This window comes from Crocodylus porosus, unplaced genomic scaffold (genome assembly GCF_001723895.1).
Source record: "Crocodylus porosus isolate Cpor-Errol unplaced genomic scaffold, CroPor_comp1, whole genome shotgun sequence".
NCBI lineage: Eukaryota > Metazoa > Chordata > Crocodylia > Crocodylidae > Crocodylus > Crocodylus porosus.
Genome location: NW_017728943.1, coordinates 72,331,414 through 72,356,583, shown reverse-complemented (window position 1 = coordinate 72,356,583; position 25,170 = coordinate 72,331,414). Strand labels below are relative to the sequence as shown.

Below are 25,170 nucleotides of genomic sequence, written 5' to 3'. Positions count from 1 at the left end.
AAAAAAAAAAAAGAATACAGTCCTGGTGGGTCAGATGTAGACATGCAAAATAAGTCTTTTGGGGCTGGGAGCTAGTGAGTGGGCATAGCCCTCCCCTTATGTAGCGGACTGTCACATGGGGGGCCCTGAGGGAATGAACCACCATGAAAGTAGACCCACCAGCCCTCTCTGAGAGGCAGGAAGGGGTGTCATGGGGAGGAGGTTGTTTATGAATATGCGTGTGTATGTGTATATGTGTGTATATATGTGTGTGTGTGTGTGTGTGTGTGTGTGTGTGTATGTACACACCCACACCTACATTCATGAAGGAGATGCTTAGTAATTTTAGAATGACAATTAGAGACATTTCAGTTAATTGATTTATTTAAAAATTGGCAGCACATGTGCTAAACTTGGCTGGGGGAAAGGTCCATCTCTTTTGTGGTGCTGTGAAGACCCTTCATTTCCTTTCTTTTTAGCCCCTCCCACTTAAGTTTTCTTTATATTGTGGCTACTTTCTTTCCCTGGATGATTTGGATGGGACTTCATGCTATTTCTTACTTGGCCGCTAGGCGTTAAGCAGCAGAGAACACGTTTCTGTTCCCCTCTGTATCCATCCATGTATATCACTCCTAGTAGCGAAAGGCTGGGATCAACCTGTTTACAACAGAGAGCTCTGTTACTTGGCTTTTCTTTAAAAATCATTTGTTTGACGTGAAGTCAGTAAGAAAGCTACACAGTTTGCTTGTAGTTTTTAATGTAAACTGATAAGTAGACTTTTTTATATCATTTTAGTTAGTAACTTGTCTCTATTAAGCAGCTACTGTTTCTTTTGTTGCTGCATTTGTGGTGAAAGGTAATTTTAAAAAATCTCCACAATCAAATTATTCACTGAGAATAAATGCATCATGAATAGCTGAAACATTAATAAATGCAATGCTGTATTTACAATGCAGTAGGAAAATAATCAGGAGAAAAGAGGTTGTCCTAAATTTAGTTTGATCATTGGGGATATGTTGTTTCTTTGCTCTGTGGTGTTCTACTTTTTATGTACTTTCTATGAATGTTTCTTCTTTCCTATTTGCATTTAACCTATACGCTTTAAATTGGGCAGAGCTATTTAGCAGACATATTCGGAGAGAGCCACACTTCTCTCTCCTATGATGTATTGCACCTGCCCTTTCTTCTGTTCTTTTTGACATTTGTCAGCTAATAAGCATAGTGACTTTGACTTCTTTAAAAGAGTAGCAGTCATAAGAGTTTGTTATTTAGCTACTGGGTATGCCTTGACTGTCTGAGCGAGAAACAAGGAAAAAAAGACTCCCCATAGCATCTTGAAATGTCTGGATAATTGTTTTTTTAAAGAAGCTTTCTTCCCCCAGCTAGTCATCCTATCCAAAATAACATGAAACCTGGAGAAGTATGGACCTGAACAAATGTGTAGAATGCAATAATTGCTATAGCTGTTTTAAGATTGTGTCAGAACAGTTTCTCCAAATGCACATTTGTCCTTTCATATGAGAACTGGTTTTCTTGATACTCCCCCCCCCCTTGTAAATGTTTAGAGTTTATTTTGCAGCTATTGTGTATTCACTTTATTCCCCACATAAATATGTCTAGAAAAATAGAAAACCATTGGCTAGGGTTTTTTTGTCATCTGCCTTCCCTTTCCTGATTATTGAACTTTTAACTTTTTTCAAAGCCATCTGTAGTTTTTCTGTGAATATATTTTTATGGCTTTGGAAATCATGTTTCTGTTGTTGATGGGGCAGATGAAAAGAGGGATACAGTTAAGTTACTTACATTAAGAATCCATTCTCCTTCTTGAAAAAAAACACATGGTGATCTCATATCTTTTTTTCATTGTTGCACAGCTACCTTTTCCTTATGTCAGTCCCTCTCAAAGAATACATACCCATGTTCTCTCTCTTAGAAGCAGGGTAGTGATAGGGAAGGGTACTGGATGACAAAGCATGGGATCAGCAGAATAACCATTTTCTTGACCAGCTCCAGAAAACTCTGTTGACTACAACTGACAGTTTGTTTCATCTAAGTAAAGTTGGAGGTTTTTCATATGCCAAAAATCTGTTAGATTCTCCTGTTGAGCCCACTGCCAACTCTGTACTCTTATGCAGTGTTTTGTCTTGCCATCAATTTGTTCGCTGATGGTAAATGAATAATGGCTTTTGGCTGTAATTGCTAAACAGGATTGTCTTCCTGTGTTCATGTTGTCTAATGTACTTTCAAAATTGTTGCATAGATTGAGGTGACTAAGAGTATACATATATAAGACTATCCTGGAACATAGAGCAGAAGTAAAAGGAGAGAAAACATTTGCCTACCTCAGAGAATATATTGAAGTGGTAGTGTCAGGTAGCAATTTACACTATAACAGCTGAACATAGTTTGGATTCTTCTTTAGCCTCTTCTTTCAGGATTTCTTTGACAGATGGTACTCACAGATGACCATGACATTCTTAAGGAGCTTATACTCCCTCAACTCCTTTACTCCATCCAGTAACATAGTGCAACATAGAAATCTAAAAGCTTTTACATGAATTAGCCTTACTTAGTAGACTTTAATTTTTTAATCTTTAGAATATGCTTCAGGCTAGTGGTTGTGGAGTTGTTAAACTGTCTGCTTACATTTCAGTAAGCAAAATGGAATCCTAACCATTTTTGACATTTCAACACAGCCTCAATGTGTGTGTGTGTGTGTGTGTGTAAAAATATATTGGGTCGCTCAAGTTAGTTTGGCATATTTGTTTTTTAAACTCAGTCATTTTGGAAGGAAAAGTGCAAAATGAAATGTAAGATCAGCAATCTACAAATAACTGTCAGCTAGATTTCGTACAGTTTAATCAAGGGTCTCCTTTTCATATTGTACTAATATTGCAACTTGATGTGAGACTCTTCACTTTTGGACATGGGCAATGTATATTTAGGTTGTTAGTTAACTAGACTTCAACTTATTAATCTTAGCTAATTTTCTTTTTCGGTCTTTTAGTTCAGTTCCCACAGCGAGAGCAACCTAGTACTTGGAGTGTCTCTTGTTAAAGTAACATGTACAGATTTTTTTGATTGGCAGTCCTCTTATTTTTTTAATTGTTTTTAAGCCCTTGGAAGTTGAACTGATACAAAAGCTCACCTTATTAAGGCTGGCATTTGGAACCGACACTGCAGTATGATGCTGTAACTTGAAGGCCATAATTCTCTCAAGTGCTGAATCAGATGGGCGAGTTCCCTATAGCTATTGTTGGTGTTAAGTTTCTTTGCAGGAATGTGAAGCCTGGTTTGAATTACAGCAAGTAGAATAGCCAATGCAAAAAAGCATTGGGCAGCCTGGCAAGTTAGAGATGCAAGAATGCCATCCATACTCTCAGCTGGATCCTCCAATGTATGGATTAATAGCACATAGACATAGAAAGAGCAGACTGGGGCTGAGGGAATGAAAAGTCCAAGAACTAGCTTATTTTGTTTTTAAAATACTTGTTTAACCCCTAAAATACAGTTTTACATTAGAATAAAAATTTAATTAGTGTCAGCCTCCCTCTTTCAGGTTATTGCAACAGCCACTGGTCTTTTTAGAATGTTTTATTATTAATACAAAAAGTAACCCTACATCTTAAACACACAAATCAAATTAAATTTCAGTTAAACCATGCTCCTCACTTCAGTTACTTCAAACTAATACTTTCAGTATGTACTAATGGCTAAAACAGTGGTTATCAACCTTTTTAGATGCAAGGCACCCGGAAAATGCTTTCACTCATAATCTTGGCTATGGAAAAATAGAGCAAGTTTTCCATTGCAAAGAACTCAGAATGACCTCAACAGGTCAGGATATTTCTGACACAATAGATTCCTATTTGAAATCTCTGGTTTTATCTTGTGAATCCTGTAGGTGTTTACACACCTAGTATTGAGGACCACCCTTTACAGGATCTTATGGCACTCCAAGTTGCCAGTGAGCTAAATAGCAAGGACTACGAGACAGACACCTGGCGCCCTAATTTACAGGTCTGTTCCCTTAGAGACGGATCTGTGTAATGTCAGTAACTTCTAAGATTTAGTCCTTGTTAAGGTGCATTTTAGTTAAACAATGTAAATCTTCTGGGGAACAAAGCTGTTCAATCTTCCTCACTTAAATAAGTAGTCTATGGAATTACTTGTATAAGGCTAATAGAATTTGGTCTTCTATATTTCTGTATTCTCACCTCAGAAATGATGATGTACTATTTACCTTCTATATCTCACAGAGATGATTAATATCTGTTCAATACTATGCCTTGATGTCTTTGTAATAAAGATCTTGAAAGTCCTTTTTAAGTCAGGGGGCATATTGTGTTCTCCAAGACTGTATATTTTGGCAAAATGTAAGTGATTTTTAACAAGTGAAAATTGTCATAATGAATTATGAGCTGAATTATGTAGCATTGTTCATTATTCCCCATAACAGCCTACAGCAAGGTTGATTACAGCTACTAAACAGCATTATTAGCGGAGATGAGAGTTGACAGGTCAATAATACACATGAGATTGTGCTTTATTGCTAAACCATGAAGGGTTTTATAAACTGAGGATAAGTAACATGTGCTTGTGGTAAACAAAAAAAAAAGGAGGAACTTGGTAGGGAAAAAATAGAAAGAATATGGGATTACTGCATAAAAGCAATGAAGTAGGAAGATGCCCTTATATCCTTCAGTGAACATAAGGTTAGACACAAGATGGCATTTGCCAAGGTGAGAAAGGAAGAGGGGTAGTAGTCAACATGACAAATAATAGGGATTCAAGTTCAAGTAATAGTTTCTTAAATGGGGAAGTGAGGCTGGATATTAAAGGGTGCTCGTACATGTCATGGGGGTTTAATTTGGTTCAATTCTACCTAAATCAAAACCCACCATTTCAATTTAGGGAGAACTAAACTGAACTAAACCCCTGTGGCATGTACACAAGGGTGGAGGCCCAATCCTTAGAACTTACTTGCCTTGCCCATGGTAGGGGAGTGGGGAGGTGAGCTGCAGGCAGGCTGAACAGTTTCTGAGCTGCAGGGGGCAGGCAGTGCTTTCCTCTGCAGCAGTGGCAGTGCTCCCCAGGTGTTACCCACCTCATGGTACCTGGCCTGGGCAGTTCTACAGGGTACTGCAACCAGAGAGGGGAGCACTGGCCGCCACCTCAGCCACAGCGGGAAGCACTGGTGGGCCCCCTTGAAACTCAGGCAGGCAGGCTCCGGGAGAAAAAAAGGAAGAAAAAAAAACGGGTCCTCACCGCTTGGTAGGTAGCATATTCTGCTTTAAATGACTTTGTAATGTAGCAAGATAAAACACCTCCAAGATGTTTTAGTTCACTACCTACCAAAGTGCAACAGTGCACAGGGCACTAGAAGCTGACGTGTTCGGGGAAGCTCGGGCTTGGTGGGCTTCCAGCACCTCATGCACCATCCCCACTGCCTTCTCCCACCCAGCACACCCAGCTGTCCTCCTGCTGCCTTGCTACTCTGCCCCAGGGGCAAGCCAGCCATTCCTAGGCCATTCCTGGGTTAAAAAGTCATTTAAAATGGTGTATGCTGCCGAGTGTGCAAACAGCAGTGCCATTAAAGTGGTGCAAAAGGGCATTTAAGCCACTTTAAATGACACTTTTGTTGTGTGTACAGAGGCCCTTAGATGTACAAGAAAAAACAGGAATATTTAGACACACTCTAGATATAAATAGCTGAGATTGAGCTGAATCAAAGCTGACACCCAGGTTATGACTGAGATGCAAGGAAAGATTGTCCAGTGACATAACAGGTAGGAAGAGAGATTGGGGTGGAGGGGAGCAGTAAGAGATCAGCTTGCCACGTGGAGCTCAACCTGATGGTGAAACATTCACAGGGAAATGTCGGAAGGGCAGGCTGAGATTTTAGTTTGGGCAGTTGACAGGTGTGTAGTTGAGAGGCGTATCTGGGAGTTGTCAACATAGGTGAAGTTTTTTGTTGAATGAAATTGCACAGGCATAGTGTAGAGACAGGAGGAGGGAGCAGGACAGTGTCTTGCAAGAACCCTCTGAAAGTGAGAAAGGGGTTGAGACAGATCCTATAAATGATAGGTCAAAGGAGCAGTTGGAGAGAGGGTATGAGAACTGGGAGAGGACAAAAATCCAGACAACATAAGATTTCAAATTAAAGGGGCAGAGTCAATGGGGATGAAGACAGCTGACATATTGAGAAAGACGAGGCTAGAAAAGTAGCCCTGAGATTTGGACAGGAAAGCATCACCGGAGGCTTTTGGTGAAAACTGGATCTACTGGATGGGTGAAGCTGGATTGAAAAGTGCTTAAGAAAGAGAAGCTAGTAGTCACAGTTTAGAGAAAAAGGGAGATGGAGCAGTTATGAGAGAGACAGGTGTGTTATTGCTATAGGAAATCTCTCACTCTCTTCAGAGGTTTAGGAGAAAATGACAGAGAAAGTGAGAGTAGGAGTGGAGATTCAGATAGAAGGATGGGCTGGTACTGGTAGACTGCAGAGATCCTCAGTGGCTTTATGACCCTGTGCCTCAGCTCTAATACCTTACTGTCATATACTCTTCTGCTCTTTTTTTAAATGAGCTCTACATTGTTTGCTTTTCAAAGATACCAGATCATTGTATAGTGTCTTCTTTGCATGTAAAATGAGGAAACAACTTTTAAAAATAATTGGTTATATCACTAAGGTTTTACCAAAAGGGAGTTAAAGGAAAGTGATTCAGAACAATATGCATTTTATTAAAAACAGAATGAATAGCTGTTCAAAACTCAATATTTGAGTCTGCAATTTCATTCTGTCTGTGGAAAAATAGCAAATAATGGCTCTGAATCTCTTTCTCCAGAAGTCATGTGGATTTTTACTCCCCTATTATGCAATCCAGATCAGACCAAAAGTTACAAAAAGCATGATCTGGTATATAAGGGTCTAAAGGAAACAATTAACAAGTAAACTGGAAAAGTGACTGGTAGACAGCTTACATTGTAATATTAAAATAAAATTTTGCATTTCTACAGTATGTTTCATCCACATATCTCAAATCAGTTCATAACTGTTATGGAGCAAATCCTTTAACTGTTATGTAAAATTGGTATGTGTAAATCCCCTTTTATAGATAGATAAAATTCAGTGAATTGCTGAAGATTACATGCACAGTTTATGGCAACAGGATCCATAGGCCAGGTGACTGACATGTGTGAAGTAAATGCTACAGAAAAGTCAGTCTGTTCAAATTTATAATCCTCGTTACTCCAGTAACTGAGTGCCTCAAAATTATTCATCAGTTTTAGCCTCACATCAGTTTTGTGAGCAAGGGAAGTGTTTTCCTTCTTTTAAAGATACAGAACTAAAGCACAGAATAAATCAAGTGATTTGCCCAAGATCACACAAGAAGTCTGTGACTGAGCTGGGAATTGAATGCTAAGTTCCTCTAGTACTGTATCTGCTAGGTCTGGGGTGGCCAACCTGCAGTGTGCATACCACAAGTGGCATGGGAAGCTTCTGCGGGTAGCATATGGCAGAATAGGTACAGGGCAGGGAGCAGAAATCAAAGCAGCAGATTGGGCAGGAATAGGGTATCGGAATGGTACTCTGGGAGGGTGCAAGCGGTAGCTTAACTAGCGAGGCATGGGGCAGGGTGCCAGAATCACCCCCTTTGCCCATAGACTCCACTCTCCAGTGGCAAGAGCAGTCATGGCTTACCTGTGCTAGGAACTCCAAAGCATTCCCAGTTGCCACCGCTGCTTTAAGGGCAAAACCCAGGATGGGCAAAGCATGCAGTGGCAGTTGCTCAGCTGGGGACTATTTAGGACTTGTTGGCATGGGTAAGGCTGTAGCCCCTCCCCCACCCCAGCTCCTGTTCTCAGCACTAAGCATGCCACCCCCCAGAACCTGCACTCCCCTCCCTGCCAGAAGCCCCCCCGCCCATGACATGCTCCCCGCCCTCTATGTTGGAAGCTGCGCACACTTTCCCCTGCTCTCCTGAGGGTTTGCCCAGAATGCCAGCTCAGCATTTTTCATCTCTGAGTTCAGGGCTTAATGTAACGCACCTGTCAAAAAGGTTTCCCCTCTTTGTGCTAGATCATCCTTGCCCATTACCCTGGCTCCTGTGCAGTGCACAGGGAAATTAAACCAGCACAGTAAAGTTCATGAAGTATTCTCTTTTTCTTTCCCAGGTTCTTGACAACTCTACTACTATATGCATAAAAGGAATACATAAAACTGTCCTTTATTCTGGGGAAACTTAGAAAACAGTGGGACTTGTAGACTCCATGTTATTTATCCCTCTGCAATAGGTATTATTGGAAGATAAAGGTATCCCAGAACAGAAATTAAATGTAAATGTTTAAACATATTGATTCTTGCTTAAACCAAGGGTTAAAATGATGACCAGTCTTTGTCTGAAACATACACTTAAAAACTGGACAGTTGTGATGAGAATATACTGGGAAGCCTGATCCAATGTCAAGATTTTCATTGTAGATTTTTGTATCCTGTGTCCTTGGTGCACTGGCTCTCCGAGCCAGTTACCATCATGGACCATTTTGCATCACATCTCATATTCAAAGACTACTTGTTCCAAGCTTTGAACCTCAGTATTGCATTGGTTAGGGTCTGGCTCTTAGCAGTTTTTGGATGTTTTTAATTGTTTGTCACATTAACACCTACCACATTAATATCCAAAAAGGATTGTCTTAGGGAACTGATTATCAGACAACCTAACTACAATAACCAGACCATCTTCAATGTGTCACTAGTACCTGTTTTTAGATAAGTCTGATAGTTAGGTCATCCCTAAATGTGCATATGTGTCAAGGCTGAGGCACATTTTGGTTGGACAATATGAGGATACAGAGAAGCTTTCCACTTGCAAGTCTGTAATTCAGAATTGTTTTACAATTACTCAATTTGTTTAGAAATGTTTAAATGTTAGAAACTTTAATAATATTTTTTACTTCTAAATTTCAAGGCATTGTCATTGAATTCTGGGGCCTACCTGATTTTTACACAAACATGAGTTTTAGACAAATGCCTGTCGCACTGTGGCTTAAACTGTGCTAACAATGTAATGTCATTGACAATGTAGTTTAAAATCTCCAATGACTATGGCTTGGTTTATGTTGATGGAACTAAGCAGACATTCTGTCAAATGCTAAAGAAATGCAAAATTGCAGATAGAGTTAGAGCTAAATATTTAAAATCTTGTTTTAAATTTAGTTGAGACTTGAACTTAGAGTTTTGATATAGTGCAATCAGCATCTTTATTGCCAAAAGAAAATTGAAAAAGATTTTCAAATAATTAAACATTATAATTCTGAATTAGAATTGATTAACGAACTGCAGGGTACCTCCAGAGCCTCGGAATACTGTTCTGTAATTATGTCACAGTTTATCTTGTTTCAACTGAAGCTTATTTATCTCATTTCCTCAGGATTGTCTCCTTCTTGAGCTTTACAAATTGGATCCAGCTAGTAGCAATTTTTACTAATTTCCCCTGATGATAGCTGAACTCTTTGGACCAAAATAGCAGTCTTAAACCAGCTTTCAATAAAATAGATCATTTTCTTATTACCTCCTTTTGTTTTCCTCCAAAGTTTTAATGATTGTGCTTTCAATTTTGTACAGCATGGAGGACTTCCATACTTGCTCAGTGTAATTTTTCTTCTGTTTATTTACTATGATTCTTTTTGCCATGTGGCTTCTTGCCTGGTGAAAAATCCCAATAAAATGCTTAATATGAAGGGAAAAAGTCAAGCTGTTCTTAACTATTAAAATGAATGCACCCAAATGCTGTCCCATGGACTTATGCTTAAGCAATTATAGATTATTTTACATATCTCTAATTAAACTGTCAAAAGCTTTATTTCTATATATTTTGCTTGCACATCAAGTCAACAAGATCCTTATACCTATGTGTATATGTATTTTTGCCTGAAGTATTTTAAGCATGTTCTATTCCCCATAAGATGTTGAATCTTAAAATAAAACATATGTTGTAGGGGGAGGGGTGGATTTAGACCAAAACCCAGTAAACAATCTAGACATTCAGTGATATATCAGTATGAATCTGAGCAGACCAAGCAAAATTATCAAATGAATTTTGTAAGCTATGCCTAAATACCAAAATACCTCAAAAACAAATCTGAATCTGGTAAAGCAGCTAACAATTGTTGTTTATAATAGGAATTATGGGACATTCTCCATTAAATGTAATGCATTATTATTCATCCATACTCCATGTGATATCCAAATTTGTACTTGCAGAGTTCCAAAGATGTAATGAATAAAAACTTAACTCTAAAAGCGCACTGCTCCACATACTGCAGTCAGGCACAGCAAAGAGGTCTGGAATTAAATTCCCCACCGCCTTGCATTCTGACTGCAGTGAGCTTGACATCAAGCCCCTAGCCTCTCTCTGACTCTCCCTCTGCCTAAGGAAGGGTGTTTGTACCTGAAAGCTTGCAAAGAACAATTTTTCCAATTATTTATTTGGTCTAATAATATTTCCAAATATTTATTTTTATATTTACCCAAAGAACCTTGTCTGCTTGTGTCCTTAGACTAATATGGCTACCACCAACACTCCCGGAACAGGCATGTCAGTTGATCTGATTTGAAGTGTTCAGCTGCAATTGAATTGTGGTTAAAAATGACACATCATTTGTATAGTTTCTTTTAACTATTGTTCCCTATCTCTTTGCTATGTTTTATATCTTATTTCTTCAAATTAATGGGTGAAGGGATATATTCTGAAAATGTAACCATCTGTTTCCTCTCAGCTCATTAGGGTTTCAGAGAAGATATAGCACCTTGAATTGGAGCTACTTTGAGATCCAGACTACTTTCACCAGTTGTGTTAAAAAAAGAGAGAATAAAAAGAAAAGAGAAATTAGGACACAAAATTATTTTTTCATTAATACTGTTTCTTGAACTACAACATTTTAGAGAAATCCAGAATTTTACAGGAAATAAACATACTGCAGTGCAATAGTTTTCTTTGGCAAATACATCTTAAAGTTTGTTAGGAAAGGTTTAAACAATTTGATTTAAAAAATAATAACTTTGTAAGTTCTTTGACATATGATAGGGTATGTGTTCATCAGCCAGTATGTGCACATGGTATTTGCATTCAGGAATGAACGTCAATGCCTGAACAAACCCAAGGTGTGTATGTGTTGGCTGGCAAATGCACACCCTGTTGTGTGTTATTGCTTATTTTATTAGAATTTGAAATTCATAAAGAAAATCAGATATCATAAGGTAAATACTTTGGTGTTTCCAAATAGTTGTCTGAGGAGCAAAAATTGATTAAAGGAGCAACATAAGTCTTTGGAGCAAGATTTCCTTTTTTTTAATAAAGAAAAATAAAATTAAAAGTTAGCATTGGCCACAAATATAAATTACCCTCTAGGCCTCATTAACTTTAGATTTTTAAATATCTTACAGGCTGTAATGCAGAAGACCTAGGTTCAATTCCTGACTGTCACTGCGTTGCTACAGAATTTGGAATGAAGTACTTCTTTCTCTGTGGCTGTGGGTAAATGGTATAAGGCAGCTTTGTACTGAGCTGGAAACAGTATAGCCCCATTAATGCGGTATAGCATGTGGGTTAATAAGTTCTGCCTCTCAGCAGAGCTAATTGTCTTGTATACAGTGCCTTATTACTGCACTGTACTGCTTCCAGATCATCAGTTACTGCTCAAAGAACTAGTGCAGGGTGTCTCAGTGCAGAGTTGCTTTACATTATAGACACGCATCTTAACTAGTAAAAAGGAGATGATAATACTATATTTTTCCATCTCGCAAAATTTTAATCTGTTTATCTTGTCAGATTTTCAGATTAGGGGCAATTTCTTGCTCTGTGTATATATTATGCTGGGGCTCATCTGTGCCATTATAGTACGACTGTCAATATCTTGATTGTTCTTGGTGAAGGAACATTGTTTAAAACTACGTGCATGTTTTTAATCGATACACCGTGTAACAAGGGATCCTGCACTGTTACTACCATTCACCAGGAATTCGGGACTTGTCCTTTGTGGTTCAGTCCAGCTCCCTTTGAAATCAGTGGTAGTTTGTCCACTGACTTTAATGAGAGTTACATCAAGTGTACGATACCTAAGGTACAAGGATGCTTTGAAACAAGAGGTGAAGTGTTGCATGGTATTTTATATCCTGTTCCTCTCAGTAAGGACCAAGGGAAAAAACAGGATATAAACTAAAGGAATAGGTTTTTTAAAATGAAAATCATGAAACTATCTTGCTTTTCTCTCCCTTTTGCCTATTTTACTTGTTAGGACTTTAGTTCTACAAATTTTAGGCCTGGTTAGAGTCCTGTGGCCTTCAAAGCTACTTATATTGCCTTCATTTTAAAAGGTTCAAGCCTTTACTTTTCAACTTAAAAAGGCAGAGCATTGTTTTATTAATATGCAAACATAGCACAGTTGTTTGGGTACTATATGAACTAAGATGCATACATAGCGTGTGTGTATGTGTAAAAACTAATACCTACACATGGAGTGTGTCTATGTGAATGTGTGTGTATCCAGTAGAAACTGAGTTATTCAGAACATAGTAAAAATCAAAAGATAATTGTATTTAAAAGATAGAAATGTTCATAGGTCTTGAGCAGAGGAGGAGAGGAGTGTCTTTAGGTAGAAATGCACTGGAGCCTTACTCCAGTTTCCTTGTGCAGCTGTCACATGCAGCCTCTCATACTGAGATTATTGAGGAATTGCTGCCAACTACCCAAATCTAATCTGGCTTCCATGCACATTGCTGTTTTTGCCAGGTGGAGCTTATTTCCAGCTTGGTTCACTGCAGCTGAGGTAAGTTGAATTTGGCAAATTCAGCACTTGATATCACCCCTGAACAATATAATAGAAATGTGGAGTAAACTCTCCTTTGAAGTAAACTCTCACTCTTGAAGTCCTGTAGGGTTAACTATGACAAACTCAAATCAGGTGATTACTAGCTTTGCTGGGAGTTCACCAAACATCATTTTGTGGGCATCCCTCAGGGCTGTCAGATCTGAATCACCGAATGTATTAATAAAAACTTTGTAAGCACCAGATTACCTACTTTAATGAAAATGTAGCCAGACATCGGTGTATTTTCATGTATTTATTTTGGTGGGTGTAGCTTAAATGCTCTAGGAAATGGGGCAAAGGGAAGAAAATTGTTTCTGCATCAGCAGAAGAGAATGGCACAGAGAGTCCACAAAAGTTCTGACAATGTTGGAGAAAACTTCAGGTGCTGAAAGAATGCTGGAGAGTAAAGGTCCAGCTGTTCTAGCAGACAGATTCTTGCTAATACTTTTCTTAAGGTAAATAACTTGGCAAAAGGAAATGCTGCTTATTGTAATACTATAATTACAACCATTAACTGTCTGCTTCTGACATTTATTTTTTATAATTGTTCAGAATGTATGTACATGTCTAAAGGAGAAATGAAATGCTATAGTATTTTCAATTGCTTTTAAGCCATCTGGATTAGTTACCCTGTGCCTCTGAGCTAAACCTGAACTCATAATTTGATTTTGGGTTTACATCACTAAGGGGACAGCGAGTACTCACAGCAAACTTAGTGTATACCCTCTACAATTCACACGTTACTGTCAGCGGGAATAATATACCATGAGCCTTACTGACTATATAGGAGAGAAGTAATTATTAGGCTAAAAAAAATATATTTTTATAACTTTGTAATGTGAAGGTAGAATAAAAATCTTATCCATGAGGTCATTCTTTGTGTTTATCCAGTAAATAAATTGGTAAATCAGCTACAATTCGAAGGCACGCTACTTCAAAAGGGACATTCCATATAGTCATTCTTCATACAGGACTCCTTCATACAGAAGTCACTGCATTTAGAGCCAGATCATCCCCTTCACTGCTGTTTAGAGTGACCACCTTTTCAAAATGCAAAAATGGGATACCAGGCTGCCCTGCCTGGCTCTGTCCTCCTGTGCTGCCTGTTGGGCCACAGAGGCCTCTGGGGGAGGGCAGCAGGGCAGGGAGCCCTGAGCCTGCAACAGGCAGCCCATGCTCACCCCTGCCTTGTGTACAGATCTGGAGGGGCACGTACCCTTCTCATGCTCCCCTCCCCAGGAGTGTGTGCAGCAACAGGGAGCCAGCCCCCACCCCTCCCAGATGAGCCGCCCATGGCTCCATCTCACTCCCTGTCCAGGCCCCACGGCTGCACTTTCCCACTCCAGCTCCAGGCCCCATGCACTGAGCAGCACCTCCAGCCCCAGCTGCCAATCCTACTGCATTCCCTTTCTTACTGTGGGGGCCTTAATCCCCACGCCCCCACTCCCTTCATGTTGCCTATGCCCCCTCCACCCCATAAACTTAACTGCAGGCAGCTGGGGAAGCTGCTCTCCATTGCTGCCTGGCTGTATTGCTGGCCAGGCAGCAATACAGTATTGCCACACACATGCACGTGGAACCCCCTGTGTCCTGCTACCCCCAGCCCCAAGCAGTAAACAGAAAACCCAGATCCCTGCACAGGATATTCCTATGGTTTGACTCTCTAGGGGAATCCAGGACAAGTGCTGTCCCAGTCATTCAGCCTGGGACCAGAACTTGATCTTTATATTTTGGGACTGTCCTGCCTAATTAAGGACCAGTGGTCACCCTACTGCTATTCCAGTGTTCCCTACCTTTAGACAGGCAGGGCCTTAGCCACTTTGTTTCAGGAAGCAATTTATTTGGATCTGCCAAAGAGCATCTGGCTCTCTTGCCTTTTTAACCGTCCTGTGCAGGTATGTTCCTTCTGTGACACGTAACGGTTGCAAAGGCAATGCTGTTGCTTCAAATCTGGTGACCTTTATTTTTGAGAAAAAGAAATTACAAAGATTACAAAGAAAATAAAGTACAGCAGAGAATATACTGTGTGTTCTTGCTTTTTGCTTATTGAGATATGTGCAGATGTCTGTAGTGTATTGTTTGGTTCCCAATATTGGCATATTTGTTTTCAGTTTCTAAAGGATTTTAGCATGGTTTTCAAAATGCACGTTGTTGAGCTGGCTCAGCAGTATGATCCTGTCTAAATGCTCCCACCAACACTGTTTCATATTCCATCTAGTGTATTAAGTCTACTATTGTAGGTTGCCACCTCAGGACTTTTCAGCTGGGCTTTCTCCCTCCCCCAAGCATCTCTCAGGAAGCCTTAGTACTGTGCTGCTCTTTGCCGCCTGGAGCTTCTTCCAGCCTGCCCCAGTTACTTACAGTCCTTCACCAAACAAAGGGACCAGAGGAACCTTATTGTTCTGGTCCCTGAAATGGATCTGTTGCAACTTCTGGCTGCTTTTCCCAGGTTCATCCTCCTCCTGGCACAAAGGTTCCCTGCTTCTGGTGCTTCTCCTCCAGGCTTCAGGCTCTCCCTCTCTCCTCTGGCTGCCATGTCCTGCCTTTGCCCCAAGGCAAGGGGTGAGGCATTGTAGCAGCGTAGAGAGCGGAGGGTGAACCCAGGGCCTCGCCTGGAGAAGGCAAGGGGTTGGGGTTGGATGGAAGGGGGGATCATGCCTGTACAGCACAGTAATGGTGGGGTGAGGGGGTGCTTGGTGGGGTTATCTTATTTCCAGTTTCAAAAAAGAGGACACCTATCAGGGAGGGGTAGGGTAATATGATTGGGGGGTGGAGGAGGCAGTGATATGTCCATACCCTGCTCCTGCTCCTCACTCCCAAGCCACAGCCCACCCTGCTGCTGCTCCTCACTCCTGACCCAAAGTACCCTGCCCCCCCGAACCATGCTGGTGCCCCTCACTCCCAACCCATAGCCCCCCCTGTCCTGTCCCTGCTGATGCCCCTCACTCCTGACTTGCAGCCCCCTAGCCCTGCATGTGCCCTACACTCCCAACGCACAGTCCCCCACCCCCTTGGTGCCCCTCACTCCCAAACCACAGCCCTCTGATGCCCCTCACTTCTGACCCACAGCCCCTTACTCCCCCAGAGTCCTGCCATTACCCCTCACACCCGACCTGCAGCCCCTTGCCCCCCAGCCCTGCAAGCATCACCTGACTGCTCCACGCCTGCGAGCACAAGCACCAGTGCGGCTTGGCTACACATCTCCCTGGCTCCCTTCCCCTGCTGGAGGGGCAGGAACCTCCCCCACCCTGCTGCAGCTCAGTGCCAGGGAAAACTTTGCTGCTGAGAGAGCAAAATCCCAAATCCCAGACGTTTGTTAGTATTTAAAAAAACCTCTCAGATGGAGATGGGAGCACCCAAAAAGAAGATGTCTGGGAAAACCCAGATGTATGGTAATCCATACATACATACAGTGCTGGGTGCAGCAGTATGGGGTGTGCCTGCACAGGTGTATGATGCAGCCATAGGGAGAGGGAGCGTGTTTGGTGTGCCTGGTGCAGCCTGTGTAGTGTGCAGCCCCTGCAGGGGTGGTCTGTGGGGCATGTGGCCCCTACGGGTTTAAAGTTGGACAGTGCTACTTTATCCGGTTCCTTACAAACCAGCGCAGGTGAACCTTGAGAAGGGGGGGGACACTTTAATACCACCAGCATAATTTTACAATAAACTTAATAGTGGTTTTAAAGGGGAACATTAGTAACTAGCTACATGCATCTTCTCTGGCTTTCTGTGAAACTTTAACAATTATAATAAAAACCCACTTGGGAGCTCAAAGGAATATATACTTATCCTTCAATATTCTTTAGTCACTGTTGCTTTATAAAAAAGATGGCTATCTGATGTGCAAAATTTGCTTTTTAAAATAACAGTCTGAGCACACATAATTAAACCATACTTGCAAAAACAATTATGCAATAATTGCTGTTGTCTTCTTGACAGATGTGCTTGCTGTTGGGTTTCTTCCACTGGTATGAAGTATGGTACAAATTTAACTGTGCTTAAAATTCATGTATAATATAATACATAATATTTTCTGTTTGCAAAGGCCTCAGCATTTCTGTAGTAATTCAGTGTCTTTGAAATGAACCCAGACCAAAAAAAAAAGGCTTTTTTTTGTAATGGCCTTAAAAGGCTATACTGCAGATTTACCAGCTCTCAAAGGAAATAGTTTACTCTTGAGCCTTAGTAAACAAATAGAATTTTTATCAGGTTCATTAGCAAAGAAATCAAAATGAGTGGCAATAATCCCGCTGTAGTCCCAGATCAAACCGTTGCTCATATTACAACAGTTATAAAGCAAAATGACTTTTTTAATTAAAGAAAATAAACTAATTTTAAAGAGAGATGTGTGACCCCTTTCAGATAGATAGACCAATCTGAAGCTTGAACAAACCTCAGATTAAAGTGGAAACTATTACAAGTTTTTAAAATGTTGTGTTAATATTTGTAATGCTAGTTTTATTTTTCACAGGCATTTGCACTTTCCATTTCTATCTGAAAGTGCAGTTACAAAAGTCTTATGAAAGCATTTATTTCCACAGCACTTTCAGACTGATCAGAAATAGGAAGTACCTAATTTCTGATGAGACAGACTGTTCTGAGAAGAGTTACTAGCTCAGGGACTCGATCCTATGCAATACCAACCTTCTCCTGCAAGATTCTGAGGGCCCTCCAATCTCACTGCAATTCACAGGAGTTGGTGCATTCAGCAGCTCACATGATACTTTAGCTTCAGAAATGGTTTAAATAAAAAACTGGACCTAAGGAGGTTCCTACCCTTCAAACTTTTGGAGCTTTTTGCTTTCACATGTCACTCATTCAAAAAGGAATGTAAACTTGTTCACAGAGGAATGGCGAAGTATTTCTCCTCCTCCCAGCCTGTCTATTACTGGTCCACAGAAAAGATGATAATCTACTACCAGAGACTGCCTTAGCTCAGATGGCAAAAATCTGTGCTCTGCTGCTAAAAGTTTCAATCCTGTGATGATCCTTGTGAGTATCAGTATGATTCCACATAATGGAATTGCTGATTTTCAGTTTCTTTTTGAAAAAAGGCCTGGGAGATTACTGTCATATTGACCTTTAAAAGAACAGCATAAATAAGGTTGCAAAGTTAAGCATACTAAAATAGGACATGCTGGGATTACAGCTGGAGGCTACACTAAGATTGCCCAGGCAACCTGTAACCTGGCATTTCCCAAATGTTGAGTGGCTGGCCTTTCAGCCTTTTAAAAAAATATATAATTGAAGGGAGCAGGGTGTTGGTGTTAAAATAAAGAGTAGAAGAGTTGGAATGGGAAGGCTTTTAAAGAAAGGTTACTGCTTTCATTGTGAAGATCTTGACAAACTCCCATTTAACTAAGGGAAAGAATTGTGCATTTTGATTTGTTATCTATTCAAATAAGTAGAAACGTATGTATATCAGTGGAGCTCTACTTCTTTCAGAGGAAGTATACCCATTTACCCAAGCTGAGGATCTGGCCTCCATTGTTTATAAAAAAAACAAATACCTTTATCTACGTAATTAATAATCACTTGGAGGAATTTGAAAAATGGGATGAATCTGGGCATACCACCTCAAAGTCTTCTGTCACAGTGCCAGTCTTCTTTGTGTAGTTAATGAACAATGATGATGGAACAGCTAAATGCTGTATAGCATAGGAGGAGGAGGCTGAGAGGCTTATGAGGGGATGACCATTCCATGTATCTGCTTAGGGCTCCCCTCAAAGGTTTCATCCACCGTTTCTGGCCTCTACATGCTGTTTCTGCTTATAAGACTGCTATTTCCATTTCAGTGTGTGGCTGATGGAGCAGAGATGTGACAGGAAAAGTTTGCAGAATGTAGCAAAAATATTTTTTTACACCTTGTAATGGGAGGTACATGCATACAAACAGTCACAGCAAGGTTTTCCTTGTGTGTGTCCTGTGGTTTCTTTGTACTTACTGTCTCCTTTATTCTTCTTAATCTCTTGGGTATATACTGAAAGATGGATATTTTGGGTAAATAGTGCCTCAAAGGTAATTTATGTTTTTGTTTATCTTGAAGTAGTACCAGATTTTTAAATGTAATTTGATTTTAGATTTATTTTTACTAAGTATTTTACATCTGAGAGATGTTTCCAGAGACATTGATAGTGTTTTTTTAAGAATATATTTAATGAATGTTTTGCTAGATCAATATGAAAAAGTCTCTAAAGCTGAAAGTTGTAATTCTTTAGCACATGCAGTGTCAGCAACATTGTGCAAAAGTGGAACTAAAGAATTTTATTTAGAGGGTTCTCAGAGCTATTTCCACAGGTTTACATCTTGATTCTCTGTTATTTTGTACTACATTCTGATATGTGAATATGCAATTTCTGTAACAATATTTGCCTTTCTAGTGTGATAGGAGTTCTTTATTAGACTGAAACACTCCAAACCAGTAGCTTAAAAAAAGTTATGAACATTTGAGCTTTTTTGTTTGTACATCAGTTGTTTCTGCATTCAAATGCCAAATACAATAAAACCAAATGAAATGCATAAAAGACTCATTTTAAATTCGTTATGAGTCAGAAGAAAATATTTCTCAGTGTTCTCTTCATGAAGTGCTATAGTGATCGTCATTTAAAAAAGAATGGTAACTACTATCTGTACTTACTGCACAGTGGTATCTGAGGCAAAACAGTATTAATTTATTCTAAGGTAGCCTTAACTCTATACTCTGTGGTATCCTTTTTTAAATTTTCAAGCGACAGAAAACAGCTTGAAAGGCATAAAGGGCCAGATCTAAACAGGCTTCCACACAAAATGTAGATGTCTAAAGCCCTTGGCAGATATTACATCCATCATGCAATTAACAGTAACATGCCACACGTTCAACCAATTTCTGGCACCATAAAATGGCAACCAGCCACAAAGATGTTCTGCATTTAAATTGAGTGTGTAGTGGTGAGCCAGGGGCTCCCCCTTCCTGGTTAGTTTAAACCTGCACTCTGGAGAGCACAGCAGGTTCTGCACAGCATGTGGGCTTCCAGATACTGGACAGAGAGAGCTGATGTAGGGCTACTCCGCACACAGGTTTAAACTTGCCAGGCAGTGGGAGTCCATCTGCTCCCATCGCACAGCACCTATAAACCTAGATCTAGGGCAACCCCATGCTAGAATGTACCACAAGCAGCTTTCAGCTTGCCTTAAAGGGCAACCAGTTATTCACAAATAATAAATTAATCCTGTATTCATTGTTATAAACAATGTGTATCAAGTCTATCCATAATATATGTCTTCTGTATACAATAGCTTCTTGAAACTTACCTGAGACTATTTCATTATTTTGTAGTACATAAGGCAGTACATTAACGTCTTCCCTGAATGCTGGAGTGCCTTTTATCATGCCATTCAAATAACGATCTCTCAATTTTTCATTATAAAACCTTAATTGCACAGATTATAGCTCAGTTATATAAATGTTGCTCTGAGTTGAAAGATAACCTGTATGGCCTCAAGCTAGGAATATAGAGTTTGTTTGACAACATTTGATTAAAATTTGTTTAGTCCTTTATAAGAATGAAGTAATGTGTTAGTTGCTTTTTTTCTTTCTTATTTCTCTGCCACATCAACCTCATTACTTATTTGAAAGCTAACATTTGTTGCAAAAATCCATTCATCATATAAGTTCTGAAAGTTTTGGGCGAGTCTTAGATGAAAATACTGTGATTGTCATATTTTTTTGATCAATTAAATTTAAACAACATTTGTAATAATTGTTTAAAGATACTGAGCAGTTGCAGTTTGTTCATGTGCCTAGCAACCAGTATCCTGATCCTTCAGATGAGTGCATATAGATGTGCCCTTACAGTCACTTGTGAAACTGTGGCCCTGTTCTGAATTTCAGATTTCTTACCGTCAGTTATCTGAGACATTAAAGCCTTAAAAAAGAGTGATCAGATTTACATCTTTAAGGCTGAGACTTACAGTTTCATAGATGGTAGGGTCAGAAGGGACTCAAGCAGATCATCAAGTCCGACCCCCTGCCATGGCAGGAAAAAGTACTGGGGTCAAACATGGCATATGTCAGAAGCAAATATACCACTGATATACTGTATATCAGTGCTTCTGACATACTACTAATCACAGTAGTTTCAGAGGAGTCAGTTTAGGCCACTAAAGAATTTGGCTTCATAGGGCAAATTGCATTATATGTTACAGAAGGGTAAATTAATTGTTTAAAGTGGCACTATAGTTGACATACACCAGGGAAACTAGGACCAAAATTTGATATACAGGTTAAACTCTGTATATCAGTGGTATATTTACTTCTGACATATGCCATGATGAACCCAGCCATTTCTGTATGACTTGTGCTACCTGCAGAGCTCTGATTATAAGGTTAGAGAGTCGTATTTGTTCTCACACTCCACTTGCTTTCAGCACAAAATGGAGCAGCCAACCACTAGGCTGGCAAGTATCAGGTTTCTTGAGTTAATTATTTACTTTTAAAAAATGTTAAGTGAAGTACTCAGAGAACACTTTGGTTTTAAAACCACTTTGTTCTTACAGGAGAACTGTATCTATATGTGTACACAGTTGGCCGCTTGGTTTTCTAAATAGCTAAGTAGCTTTAAAAAAAAGTGTGATTCAGAAAATGGATTTGTGTTCTCAGGCATGTTGCATGCTCCAAGGGTGTCCCCTTATGTTTTGTGAGCAGGGTGGGGAAAAAAAGCTGCAGGTTTTCCATAAAGAACTGTCAACAGGTCTGTAAAATGACATTATCAGGTGTTCCAGAAGAAATGGACAAATGTCCTCTGAATGGGCAATCAAAGCAATAACATGCAAACTTTGAAGGGGGAGTACATAACAGAAGTGTGTGGATAAAAGATACTAAACCTTAATGGTACAGAGATCATTGCAGGACTTCATTAACTTTGTTCCAAAGTTTTATGAGGGAGGCTTTTTCTTAGCCAAGTGCCAACATGTGAATCGAAAATACTCCTCTAGACATCTTGAAATTATTTAGACTTCTCTGTTATTTCAGTAAAGTTATAAATAATAGCATAGGGTATGGAATACATAGGGCTATGCAGAAACTACCATTGCTTTCTTTATATACAAGTTCTCTGTGTGGTATGTGGGACTTGCCCACGGTAATTATTACTGTGATTAACGGGAGTTAAATTATTAAATCTTATCACAATTTTTTCTTTGCATTTATAGGCTGGATAGGCAAATGTTTCATAAATAAAATCATATAGGGAGCAACTGTTCTCTGCCTTCACTGTTAGTGAATGAAAAAAAAAGTTTCTAAATTATTGTTCAGGAGAATGCATTATGTTTTTCCTCAAGTTGATCCTTAAATATGTTTTGTTTGCAGGGATATTAAACCAGATAACATATTGATGGATATGAATGGACATATTCGGCTAGCGGATTTTGGTTCTTGTCTGAAACTCATGGAAGATGGAACGGTAAATTAGAAAGAATGGCACAGTTATAATATTCTTTCAGTCATCTTTCTTTTCTGTCGTCTGTTTGGTACTGAAATTTTGGCTCATAAAGCAATAATCCTATCTGTGAAGGCAAATGTCATTTTAAAATAGAATTACAAAATATTAAATATTATTTGAATTTATTTTGTGTTAAATATATTTTAGTGCATTTAATTAAAATGGTTAATCAATGCAGTTTGCATAATCAAAATTGAATACATAACCATTGGAAAGATGCAAGACATCCAGTTTTGAGCCATGTACTATTGTAAGTGCTCATGTAAAGCCCTCATTGATGTCAGTGTACTCAGAAGCAGGATGAAGAGTACTTGATATTGCATCACCCCAGTGGAGCACTTTTTTTTTAAACTTCTGGTACAGGAGATTAAAAGGGAATTCCAGCATGTAATAATTATGCCTTGAATTTCTACAAGGTATTTGCATTAATACTGTATTTACCCAAGTGCAAGATGACTTTGAATTTTAGATGACACACAGAAAGTAGATTCTAGACATGGAAAATGTATAAATTTGTTACAGTTTTCTATGTCTAGAATCTAATTTTTGCAGGGTTGTCTTAAATTCGTCCCACCGTGGTAGCAGGGCACACAGAAGCAGAAAGGATAGGCAGGAGGGTGTCAAGTAGCCTGACCTTTGTCACCTACCCCTCCCCGCCACTGTCTGCCCCCCCAATTGCACCCCTAATGTTTACCCCCACACCCTGCCTGGCCCCCCCATCACTTGCCGCCCTTCCACCTGCCCCCCACACCACCTCCCTTCCCTCCTGCTTCCTGTTTGGGCTCCCCCTACTGCCTGCCTTCCACCCCCTTCTGGCTACCGTAGAGCTAGCACCAGAGCAGCAGCCAATAACAGCTGTTGCATGCCAGAGGCAGCACATGCTTCCTGGAGTTGGGCACCAGCCAGAGCTTCGAGTGGAAGGTAAGTGGTGAAAGAGAGAAAGAAGGGGCACAGGAGACAGAAAAGGCACGGGAAAGGAGAGGCAGGTGGTGGTGAAGGTCCTTTCCCCCTGCTTGTACTCAAGTCTAAGATGAGAAGCTTTTTTCCCCAGGTTAACTGAGGTGAAACCTCCTCTTAGATTCATGTAAATATGATATATGTGATTAGCAATGAGATGATTGCTTTATAATAACTGCAAGCCCCAAAACTGCCTTATTTGGAATTAATCACATTTCAGAGCAAAACTAAATTATTGGATTAGCCTATCTTTTTTTTTTCAGAACGTTTGAAACATTGAAGTGCTTGGGACACATTTAGTTTATTTCATGAACAACTGTTTAGAAAACCTTTCTTTGTTAGATTTCTCTATTACAATTTGAGCACTAAACTGAACTTAAGTAGAGAGATTACGTGATCCTATTCACCGAGCACTGTCTCTAAGATCGTAGGCAGGTATCACAATTGTAGCAACATTAAAGGATACTGGTATAGGCTTTTTGGTTGCAACTGTTATGTCTAAATAATTCTGTAGTGATACAGATGTAGTAAAAACATTGCAATGTTTATCCTGTTTAGCTCACTTACATCTCTACAAGTTCATGCAGACGTAACAGTTAGATCATAGGAGCTGATGTACATTCCTGCGCTGCAGATCCCCATGCCCGTTTGAAGCAGGCAAAAAGTATGTTTGTCCATACCCTAATAGTGAAAACTATTAATAATAATGGAAATACTAACTCCCACAGGTCCAATCTTCAGTAGCAGTTGGAACCCCAGACTATATCTCTCCAGAAATTCTGCAGGCCATGGAAGATGGAAAAGGGAAGTATGGACCTGAATGTGACTGGTGGTCCCTAGGCGTTTGCATGTATGAAATGCTTTATGGAGAAACTCCATTTTATGCAGAGTCCTTGGTGGAGACCTATGGGAAAATAATGAACCACAAAGTTAGTGCTTGTTTTCTCTCTCTTTTTCTCCCCTTTCTAATTAAACAATTTTTAATGAGTAAAAAGAATTATCTTAAGTTTATTTAAAAAGAGAATTGTTTTGTAATAATTGTACTTGTGTTCATAAATCCTGAATATAAATATGATCTCCATACGTTACAGTTTCTGATAATGAATTTCAGCTGGTTTTATTTTTGGATAAAGTAGTTCAAACTAAAAATCTGGATATATAAGAGTACTCCATAATTCACTGCAAGGACTAAGGTTTGGCTACGTTACATCACTTCTTTTTCTCCAGTTCTTTCTTGTGGATCCATTTGTTGGCTTAAAGAAGGGGTTTTTAAACTTTCTTCCACCTGGAAGTAAAGATATAATCCAAAAATGTACATGAGACTCTAAATAAACAAAAAGCAGAGGACAGTTATAACATTTTCAGTATTTTTGGTCATCTGGGTAAGTCTTTTTCCTAGAAACCTTATTATGTTCATTTAACCATAAGAGCCTGGGTATTTACAAAGCTCTATTTCTTTACAGAAATGTTCACTAAGGAATCTGACTTTTTTGGCTTTTTCTTGATAATAAACTATCCTTCCATGTTTTATTCTTCAAGGAGAGATTTCAGTTTCCTGCACAAGTAACAGATGTCTCAGAACATGCAAAGGACCTCATCCGAAGGCTCATTTGCAGTAGGGAGCATCGACTTGGGCAAAATGGGATTGAAGACTTTAAGAACCATCCATTTTTTGCTGGGATTGACTGGGATAACATTCGGAACTGTGAAGCACCTTACATCCCTGAAGTCAGCAGCCCAACTGACACATCAAACTTTGATGTGGATGATGATTGCTTAAAAAACTCTGTAAGTATATGAATGATAAATCTTTTTTCCTTCCATTCCTCATTTCCTTTATGCTCATTCAAAAATTGACATTTTAATTCCAGGTTACTTCAGTCATGCT

At 39.5% G+C, this 25,170-nt stretch overlaps 1 protein-coding gene across 5 annotated transcripts in view; it reads left to right on the top strand.

Moving 5' to 3' along the window:
* CDC42BPA (CDC42 binding protein kinase alpha) overlaps positions 1–25,170 on the top strand; it is a 333,906-nt gene that overhangs the window by 190,580 nt on the left and 118,156 nt on the right. For all 5 annotated transcript variants that reach the window (XM_019549566.1, XM_019549565.1, XM_019549564.1 and 2 more), the window contains exons 6-8: positions 22,193–22,286; positions 24,011–24,211; positions 24,822–25,070. In XM_019549566.1, the coding sequence (XP_019405111.1) occupies positions 22,193–22,286; positions 24,011–24,211; positions 24,822–25,070 (544 nt within the window). The remainder of the gene's footprint in view (positions 1–22,192; positions 22,287–24,010; positions 24,212–24,821; positions 25,071–25,170) is intronic.